Source organism: Phlebotomus papatasi, chromosome 3, assembly GCF_024763615.1.
Source record: "Phlebotomus papatasi isolate M1 chromosome 3, Ppap_2.1, whole genome shotgun sequence".
In the NCBI taxonomy this organism is placed as follows: Eukaryota; Metazoa; Arthropoda; class Insecta; order Diptera; family Psychodidae; genus Phlebotomus; species Phlebotomus papatasi.
In genome coordinates, this window is record NC_077224.1 from 33517802 (window position 1) to 33529290 (window position 11489).

General features: G+C 32.2%; 1 protein-coding gene across 1 annotated transcript in view; it reads right to left on the reverse strand.

Moving 5' to 3' along the window:
* LOC129805357 (uncharacterized) overlaps positions 1-11427 on the reverse strand; it is a gene marked incomplete in the record, with an annotated part of 14581 nt that extends 3154 nt beyond the window's left edge. The window contains 4 exon segments of the mRNA XM_055853230.1: positions 5421-5673; positions 5737-5803; positions 5890-6318; positions 11143-11427. Coding sequence (XP_055709205.1) covers positions 5421-5673; positions 5737-5803; positions 5890-6115 — 546 coding nt within the window.
* Between the last annotated feature and the right edge of the window lie 62 nt (positions 11428-11489).

Below are 11489 nucleotides of genomic sequence, written 5' to 3' on the forward strand. Positions count from 1 at the left end.
AATTGTCTCAAATTCCTGGAATAGCTTCTAAAACCTTTTATGCTATTTTAGCCTGATAAGTTCATAAGTTAACTTTATGAATTAACACCTATTTTGTTAGATTAACTTTTAGAATCATGGAGTGAAAAACAAATTTTACCAAAAGGAGTCATATTTTGGTAGAATTTTGGAAATCTGCGATTTCGAGTCTTTTGACGTCACGGTGTTTAACCGTACCTATGTGCGTCTGTCCGTTTGGCCGTTACTACGCCTAGTGCCCAAACGGTTATAGATAGAGTGTTGGAACCTTTTGCGCGGTACCGCCCTCCTTAAAATTGACCCAAAGATCGTTAACATGCCCTTCAATCCCCCCCCATCCCTCCCCTTCCCCTCCAAAACCATGTTTTTTTTAGGATTGCTCGAAAATGCGTTATGCATTTTTTTTATCTATGGATAAGTTTTAGAGGTTACCCAGGCGAATATTTGCCCATACACGAAAATACCGGTGAGTCATTCTTAATAACGGTTTCTCAAGGTTAAAGATTAAAAAGGCTCTAGAGCTAGAGAGTGCATTTATCAACAGAAAGAGGTCACGCTGGGCTCGCTGGAAAGGTCTTGGAATTTCTGACAAGTTTGAACCGGTTCCAATTGGTTCAGAACCAATAATGAACCGATTTATACCCGATAGGTAATTTTTATCAGAAAATCAATTGTATTACTCCTAAGCTATTTTGGGTAATCTTTTGAAGTGATTCAATCTGTTCAACAAATCGGTACTGAACCGGTAAACGGAAAATTATGCAAATGTTCTTTTGAAGTACAAAATCTAAGTCACGAGTTCAAGCATTTCACAAAGCCTGGGAAGTTTGCACTCCTCTTTTCAGCAAAATTGTACACTAAGAAAAAACCTAAAAAGTTACAACAACTCTATGGTAGAGTTGAATTAACTTTACGAATATCGATGTAATTGTTACTCTTATTCGTTGTAAATTTTAGTAAATAGAGTTGAAACAACTCTTCGTGCGAGTTGAATTAATTCGTCGGATATCGATGTAATTATTACTCTTTTTCGATGTAAAATTTCATCTCGACTGAAGTATATGCTTAAGTGTTTTCGTTTTAACAATATACTTCAGTCAAGAAGATTTTCGTGTGACAAAGTTCGTATAGAACATCAACTAGAAATATGCCTAACAGTGTTTCATGAAGACATATGCGTGCATTATACGTGATGTTTCGCTCGGAACATAGGGAACTTGAGGTCAATAAAATAATAATAAAGAAAATTGTAAAATAAAAAAACATAACATTGCAACAAGATGAATAAAAACAAATAACAAAGTAATAAGGTGGGCCAGATCGGGCTGGTGATGACGTAGATACTTTTTGGAGGTTATGTCAAAAATCATCTGTTCGTGACTCGCGCCAAAATCTCATGCGAATACTTTTCTATAAAATGTTGGGAATATATCAAAATTATTAGTTTAATTGTTAACAGAAATGACTATTATTATCAATTAAACTAATATTTGATGTTGTTTCTGTTTTTCTCATACTTTTTTGCCACAAAATTCCACTGGGCAAAAATTATTTCCACGAAACCCGGCAGACCATACATTGCATGAGCAAATCACAAATGTGTCAGAACTTTCAATACTAATGTATTTTCTTTGGAAAAAACTTAGAATAAGCAAAATGATACAGAATTCTATAAATCACTTAGAATACCAAATTGATATAAAATGTCGAGTTCAGATATTCTAAACAAAAAGCAAATTAAATTTTCTATAATTTCGTAAGACTTCTACAATGGTTCTAAGGACTCATAAATCCATTTCCCCATTAAGATTTCCACATTTTTTTGTTTTGTGTTAAACTAAGAAAAAAAAACAAGAACAATCTTAAAATTAGTTTTCATTGATTTTATTAACAAAAAGCTATTTTATTAAGTTATACTTTTTCCAACACTTTCTAAAATTTTCCTCTAAAATTGACATCGTTACGTATGTATCAGGAATGAGTTTTTTTTTTTAGAACTGTCAAGAGCAATTCAGAAAAGAAATTTAAGGTGGCATTTGAATTCTCAACTTATGGTTCTTTCAGTACAATTTTACGACTATTTTGGATCTTATATGACTTAATTTTTATCCATTATTTTTACATTTACAAGTATTTTGTGTTTTTTAATCAATTTTCATGCCCCGAAACCTATAAAATGTCATCACCTGATGAAATTTGCCAACGAGGGGAATTCACTAAGGCAAAATTGGCATTTTCTCGCCTTTAGCGAGTTTTTTTTTTTGAATATTGAAATACTTGAGAGATAAATATTTACGATATTCGGAATTTTTAAGAATTAATTGCGTTATTCGCATAATTTCTATTCTGGATTAAAACGTGACCTTTTTTGATCATTGTAGTCTTCATTGTGGTAAAACCCATTCAATTGTTTATTCATGTATGATGTTGTATTGTATTGTATTGTATTTATTTTTCATTACCATTAATAACTTACAATAACTCATGTTAACCCCACCGTACCTTGCGGCCATCGCCGTCTTAGCGTTGTACTCTTTATAAAAGATTTGGCACTTTACCGCACTTTGGAATTATCTCTCAATATTCTGATTCTTGGTCTATTTTTTAAAATTTAAATCATAAAAATATTATCAAATAATTTTTTCACAAAGAGAAAGTTACGCTAGGGAAAATGCACTCTGCAGTTCAGACTTTACCATCTTTTTCCGGGAAAATCGAAAATTAATCTTAATTTTTGCTACACAAAAAGAATCTGTAATTCATTAAGATCCATTGCTTACCTCATTTAGTATTTAAAGTTCTTAATTTTTTGTTACAGGACAAAAAAAAAGCAATATCGCTTTGTTCCAAGGCATATGGTACAATTTTTACATTCGAATGTGAAGGTACATGCCTCTGAATCTCGAACAGTTTCTGAAAATATTGTTGTCGAAACATTAAACGAGGTATTATTTACAAGCCTGGGCCTAATACACTCATTGGAACTATCATTTTAGTGAAACAAACTATCAAAAAAAAATTTAATTTTTCTGAAGTGTTACTTTTTCTTTGGTAATAAAATTGTTGGAAAAACCATTTTATCGATATGGAAACTATAAAATCCGATGTAAAAAGAGAAATGTGGTGCTCCACGACCCCATACATTGAATTGGCCGGTAAGGCTAGCTTGCCTAGAATGCTGTGAATTTTTTTTCTGTATAGTCTATAATTTTTCAAAAAACTTAATAAAATTGAAAATTGACTAAGAAGTGTACAATGAATGCAATTTTTAAACATATTAGCTGCAAAATAAGATTAAATTTTAAAATTTAACAATGGAAAATCGATTTAAGGAAATGATTGAGTTTAATGGCATATATGGACGATATTTTATCCTAGGCAATTTTAATATCATACCCAATGTGGTCATATTAGTAAAAAGATGTTTTTTTTTTAAATCAAAATGTATCATATTATACTTATTTGAAGTTCATTAGCCGAGGAACAATAAATATATTTTCACTTATAAAGAAAATTAATTAATCTTTGCAACATTATTCGATTCTTATTTTTCTATTACAAATGTTTGACAAATCTGAGTTGTCGACACTGTACCAGTCGGGTAAAAGTATCTACGTCACTGGCGGTTCGATCTGGCCCACCTTATACTTGAAACATCTTGACATTGCAAAACATATTCATTTTGGGATTTGAAAGAGTTATTTTAACACTAAAAACTATTTTTTTTAACTCTTGAAACGAGTTATATTAACTCTTAAAACGAGTTATTTTCAGTCTTAAAAAGAGTTAGGGTAAGTGCTCATAATTTTGGACAGTTTCTAAATTTGGACACTTTGAGGGTAAAATTGGACACTAAAAATAAATTGATTAAAATTATGGATTTTTATTCCAATATTTGATGAAAAATGAATTCTCTAAATATTTGTTCTTTTTGGAAGATTTTGACACTAAATACGTTAAATTTTGAATATGATTTGAGTTGAAATTGCTTTGTTGAAAATTCAGTGTGAGCAATTGCTTACGAGAAATATGACAGAACTTCGTGGCTTACTTCAGTCTTATTTAGTTTTGGTGAAGTACTAACAAAGTTTGTTCGCTGTTTTTGAGTGATATTATTGAATATTCATTGAATATTGTGTTGATTCACGTTACTGATGATTTGTACATTTGACCTGAAGTGAGATTTGCCTTGTGAATTATATTTTTCGTGTGAAAAATGGGAAATTTTTTAAGACATTCACCAGTGAGGTGATGATTCTTATTTTGGACAGGTGTTTTTCTCACGAAATTTCGTGAAGTTTTAGCTTTTGTGATGACTAGGTTGGACAAATGCCTGGAGAAACAAAGGGGCATCATCTCTACGAAAGAGATGTAGCGAGAAATGCCTTGAAAGGCTCCCGGAAAGGTCAGGGAATGAGCGAATCTGCACGTACTTGGAGTATCGAAGTCAACTCACTTTAATGAATGATATGGAAAGTTTCCGGGCTTCTGTGACATTCTACGTTTCCCTTACATGAACAGGAAGAGGACTTGGTAAGATTGGTTCATCAAATGAAGAACAATGGGCATCCTATTGAGGCGGATTAGCTGTCCAAATTTACAGCCAAGTTGGACAAATTAATAAACAAGTTGTCCAAAATAAGAGCCAAGGCCACCTCTACATATCAATTCATTTTTAAACGTATTAAAACTAATTTTAATAAAAATAAGACGATAAATAGCTTGCTAAGTTTCTAAACAACCCTTCTGAAAAGAGAGTAACAAGAAATGTCAATTAGTATAGAAAATATCGCACTTCAAACTTGGAACTTCGATGCTTATAAGCAGACTGTCCAAAATTATAAGCACTTCCCCTATTTACACTCTTTTGTCATGTAAATTTTAGGGAAAAAAAGTTAAAACAACTCTTATGAATATTATACCTAAATAGGAGTAAAATTAACTCTAAAATATAGTCAATCGAAAATCACAACGAAAAAGAGTTAATTTAACATTGATTCAAGTAAGTTTTACTCGATTATTTTTCTGAGTGCACGAATTATCAATCAGAAGTGCCATAAAATCCCATTCGCTGTTTTATTAAAGCTTGAAAGTATTTAAAATGTTCAAAAATCTAAAAAATATTGAGTATACTATAAAACGAATATATGCAAAACCAACTGATTTTTTAATTAGATTGATTTGAAAATATTTTAAATTAGACTATAATCTCCCTTTTATTTCTCAATTCCAAACTTAATAAAAATGTTTTTGCGCAAATAAAAAATCACTTGCATTTTCATATGGCATTTCAATTTTAAATTAAACGCTTTTAATGATTAAGAGCAGGGGAACATTAAACACATTCATGCTATATTGTCTCTTGTTAGGTAACTCTCTTGAGGAAATTGCAATAGTCTTACATGCAAGATATTTCCGCTGGATTGGGAATTGACGAGGGGTATCTGTGACCCTTGCATCGTCATGCCCATATTGAGCTGTCCCATCTGAAGTGGATGTGACAGTAGGATAGCCGTTCGGTGTCCTGTGAGGTTGTTAAGAGTCATCTGTGGATGGGGTCTTCCGCCAAATTGCTGCTGCTGCTGCTGCATATTGCTGCTCGACTTGGAGTGCTGCAGGTTATTTCCTGCAGGCGTAAACATATTTACGCCAGACCTGCAAATTAGTCCATAAATCATTAGTTTTTATACTCTCTATAAAATCCCACTTCCTTTTCACCTGTTCATTGTGAATTCCTGCGCATGCACATTGAGCTTATTCTGCGACAGTCCATCGATGCGGACGTCTGCAAAGCGATGTTGATCTTTTGTTAATGCAAGACGATTAGATTTTTTTTTTTTGGCGGGAAAGCTAGACTGGGAGTAGACTTACTGGGTGGCCTATAGATCTCAAGGGCGGGTTTTACACGCATCTGCTGCTGCTGCTGATGCTGCGGATGGAGCTGCATGAGACTCCGGCGTTTGGCATTCATCTGCTGCTGGTGATTAGGCGTACGTACAAAACTCCTCTCCCGGATGATCCCAAGACCTCCGGCAGTTGGAGCAGGTGCCTTCTTAACTTCCCCATTCTGACCACCTCCAGTCGATTGTTCGGCCATTGCGCACACACTCACATGCACTCACGAAAAAATTACAATATTACACTTGATCTCTTGCACACTTAATTTACAGCTTGACCACTTAATCACAATAAGTTATTATTAATTTTTTTTTTATTTGTATAGAATACTAGAGAAATATCACATTTGGTTCCTATTTGCTTTCCTTTGTAGCTCTCCCGGGAGAGATTCTTCCTTTTTCGCTATCACAAAAAGAAAAATGTCAACGCAACGGATCGCGATCTGTAGCAGAAAAGACTGATCATATGAGGGAAGAGATTGAATCATGATCGATGCTTTTTCGCGCACTTAGATGACGTAATTACCACATGTGCCCAGACACAGATGAATATGCCACACAGGCCTAATAATATTAGTTAATACTACATTATAATATTGGTGCTGTACAATACAGCGGGAATTGTGGATTGGAGGGATCGTGGGCGTTGTCGTTCAATGCAATCAACCACGGGCAACTTCATTGTCTCACTTATGGCATTTTTTCACTAACATTTTACCTAATATAATCTTCCTGTGCCAAAGCGCGTGGAAGTTAGGCTTAACTCTTGTCCCCATCCTCCCTATGGCAAAAAAAAAACTTCTTTAGCAATTTTTCTAATAGATTGAACTTAAGATTTTGGTCTGGAGTGTACTTGGTTAAATGGAACAAATCCTCGTTAGAGATTTGTCCCCTCTGATTGACGAACTCTAACTCACAACTGTCGGAAAAAAATCTTACAAGTTCAATTTGACGATACAAACTACAACATAGATAAACGGAATATTTTAGTAGAAGATACTTTACAGTCAGATGCACAAGTGTATGATCAATGAGACCTTCATGTCACCGTTATGCTAATTAGGATACTCTGTTTTAATGCTGTATTGTATGGAAATTATACTCTTTACAACTTGCAAATTTGGGTACTTGAAAAGATTTTAAGGACTAGGACTGTCCCTAACAATCTGTTTTGTGGGTTTGATAGAGAATTTAATCAGCTACATTTTCGTTCATGTACAACTTTTCTCTCAGATTATTTTTTAACCTCGATATTGAGGTTCAAACGAAAAACGAGCGCTCAGCCAACTAAAGAAAAACTTAACTATTTCGCAAATTTTGACTTTTTCTTTTCAAGTTTAGATAACCCAGAGTATTATTTTCACTTTTCTTACATTTGTAGGACTTTATTAATACTTATTGCATTATAAAATGTGTTTAGATATAATACAAGGTAATAACTCAAACAATATCTTCAGTAAGATTTCAGTGTTATTTCAATCTCAAAAGACTATTACAAAAAAGGCATATTAACTGCATATTGCAAAACTTCAAATATTTCAAAGAATATTTCTTGTTAAATTGACGTTTTAGAATCAATAAGTATCTATTTTACCTTTTACATACCAGTTACATATGGAAACTTTGCAAAAAATCCTTTTTCTAAATTCATTTCTTTTTATAATTCTTTAAAAAAAATTCCTACATTTATCTACAATCCTACAATTTTAACCTCATAATTACGTGATTTTCGTCGAAATAAATCTAAAACTAGTTTTTGAACTTGTAATTATTACTTTATGTATATCACATATGTTAAAGTTTTATACAAGTTTCCAAGTAATAAAATAATATTTAAAAATTTAAAATGTCATATAAAAATCACCATAACATCGATATTTAAGTATTAAATAATATAATAAAAGCTTGTACTGCCTAATTGCGAGGAAAGAAAGCAATAACACTCGAAATTGTGAAGGATTTATTAAGTTGGCTGAATGCTCATTTTTCGTTTGAACCTCAATTTCGAGGTTAAAAAATAATCTGAGCAAAAAGTTGTATATGAACAAAAATATAGTTAATAAAATTCTCTATCAAACCCATAAATCAGATTGTTAAGGACAGTTTTAGTTTTCGAGATATTCTTGAACAAAGTTGGTACAAATTTCGATTTTTACATGTTTTCTGACATTTATGGGACTACAGCGCCCCTGGTGTCGGTTGTACGAACTTCATCTGTTCAGAGGATTTATCGGGCATCTAAAGGAGAACAAATTATTCCTGAGTGAGAAATAAATCGGTTCAGCAGATTCGGAGATATAGGCACCCAAGTATCAAAAAACGGAAAAAACCGTTTTTCGTAAATACCAGGCACAAAATCCAAATGAAATCAAAATGATAATTATTTTCGTAAATCATTTGACCCTAGCAATAGAAAAAATAGCATGAGACCCCAGGGACAAAATCATCGTTGCACAGTGTAATTTTGACGACGATAAATTTATGGGAAATTATTTTAGAGGTCAGACAACTATCTTAGAGCTTTGTATTGATTTAAAAACCAATTGAATAATCCTCAATTTACTCTAGAATTGCATTATTACTTAATTACTACTAGATCGTCAAAATTGAAAATTCCAATATTGTTTGTTCGGAATTTCAAATTTTATCTTACCAGTAAACTTTAGGATGCTACAAGATAAACTTTACAATTTTTGTCACAAAAATATGCCCTTCCTTGTTAACTAAAAAAAAACTGGTAAAATTCATTAGTTTTACTAACTTTCACCAAAATTATCCAAAAAAATGTTTCTATCAATATTTTGATTACAGCTTGTTTTTTTGAAAAATCTTCAAAATATTTTTGATTTCTTTACGATTATAATGTATTATATCGCTCCTTGGAAATTACAAGGGACCAACTCACTTTTTGGCGATTTTGAGGTTTTAATGCACTCAGACAGAGAATTTAATAAAATTTCAGATGATATGAGTCAATAAATTTCGTTATTAGAAAAGTTTTTCAAAATTTTACTCTTTATGATTGCTTGCGCGGTTTTGTTTGAAGTAAAGAGGCACAAAATAGATTTATCGTTCAAATTTTTGTGAAACAAGGGACTAACTCAAGCAAGTTGATCCCGTGTCATTCTATTTTCATGAAAATTTGCGCATAATTTAGAATGATAAAGAGCTAACTCATAAAAAAACATATTTTGAAAGGTAAAAATATGTATGTTTCGATGTTTATAATAATGCTCATACAAATAGAAAAGAATTAAATTGTTTTTCTTAACATACTTAATTAAGATAATTATTTATACAAAGTTGAATCTTTCATGCTGTCTCCTGAAAAATGGCTCAGATTGAGTTGGCCCCTTGTAATTTCCAAGGAGCGATATAGAAACTGGGCTTTCATAGGGCAGAAAAATTAGCTTCAACTTGGGATTGAACTCAGAAAACCCAGAACCTCTCTATTTTTTTAAATAATTCTTTTGTATATAAAGAAAAATTTAAGAATCAGTATAATTAAAAATTTCGCTTAGTTGATTAGTAAATTACTCAGATACTTTATTTATTGACTCATGAAGGATTTTACTTATAAATACTTTAAGGATTTTTATGCATTTTAGGTAATAAAATTTGCCCGGATATAAATGTTCAAATTCTAAAAATTCTGACAAATTCTAAAAATTACCACTATTATAGTATGATTACCGTTTTTCACATTATTATAGTGTGAAAAATACACAACTTTATGGTATTTTTTGTCAAATGATCAAAAATTAACACTATTATAGTTTGATCATAATTTTTAACACTATTATAGTGTGAAGCCTTGTGTATTTCAACCAAAGTTGTTGAATTTTTAAACAAAAGTTGTGTAAAAATTGTTGAATTTCCAATTAAGACTTATACTTCAGTCGAGATGCTTTTCATTGGGCAAAAGTCATATAGAACATCAAATATTTATATGCATAATAAGTATATCGTGAAGATCCGAGCATCAGATGTAAACATTTGGCATCAGCGGGATTCCGAGTACAGGAAAAAACATTAGAAATGTCTAAAAAGGCAAAAAATCTAAATCTTCGAAATGAAAAGACAATTCAACAATAAACAGAATTCAACAATTTTTGAGTTTACACATATAAAATTCAACAACTCCAAATTCAACATCTTGAATTGAATATGATTTTTGAAATTGTCTACACATTAGTCAAAATTTTCTTCATTAACCCGTCTTTTTGTCAAAAATTCTCACCAATGTGTAGGCAATTTTTTTGAAGGACACTTCTTTATGTTCATTTTTGATAAAAATTTCTTATAATGTGTAGACATATTGGGAGGAATTGTCGTCAAAAATGGCATTTTTGACAGAATTTTGACGTTTCCACCTACAGTCTTGCAAGCAATTTCCTTCAAAAAAGCATTTTTTGACGAAAATTGCTCCCAATGTAATTTCCTTCAAAAGAGCATTTTTTGACGAAAATTGCTCCCAATGTATAGAGCCCTTAAAACAATATTTTGTACAATTTCAATAATTTTTCCTCTTCTCTGAATAAATCTTCGTCAAATATGATTTTTTCAAAAATTTCACGGTATTGATTTAGGCAAATAAAAAACATTTGCCGAAATACTTAAATACAAATCGTGACTTTGATGAAAATCTCAACTAATTTTGGATGTTTGAGTTTGTGCTGCAATAATCACAAAAAAACGTGACTGTATAATTTTTCGCTGTAGTGTTAGTCACTTGCGTAGGTGCATTATGTGTGAGCAACTACAAGATCGCACTTGGATGGAAAAATTGCCAAATTATTTGTTTTTTGTTAAAACCTGAAGCTAAGTGAATCACATTTTTCGCAGTTTAGAACAAAATATTGCAATTGCAGAATATTTTGGAAGAACTTTCGCGGGTTTTTCTGTCTGTCGGCGGGAAAAAGAATTTTTTTTTCTTAGATGAAGGTATTTTTCTCCTTCTTTGCCTCAATTCCCCATCGATAGTCGCCACGAATACACTGGCACTGGGATGTGATTAGATGTAATTCTAAATTCATAATTATTCATCCACATCCAAAAATAGAGGCACAATATTTTTAGCGAAAGGCACACACCACAGTCGAGCATTCTGCTTCATGAAATTTCCCCATCGTGATTGCTTGAACAAATGGAATGCTGAAATCTCTTCCTTCCTGATCCAATCTTTTGAAAAAAAATCCTCTCTTTTCCCTCAGCTAGATCAACACACCTCGTTTAGAACAGATTCTTCTCACTATCACGGCTCATAACTTTGCCTTAAAAATTAACACTTGTCATTGGACTGCGTAAGAAAAACTTTGTAGATTCGTTGTTTGGAGAAATTTCACCTTTTTTAAAAAAAATAACTTCTCACTTCTTTTTTTTTTATTCTTTTCCAAACTTCTTCTTCCTTAATGGATAAATTCGACTGGGCGCTTGTTTCGTGTCGGATGCTTTTCGAGATACTGAACATTGTCTCTCTCCCTCGCCTCAAAATCCACTCTCGATCGCTCAGAATAGAGTCTCTCGATTTACCCAAAAGCCAAGAGAGTCGCTTATTTCAGAGGCGTCGCAAAA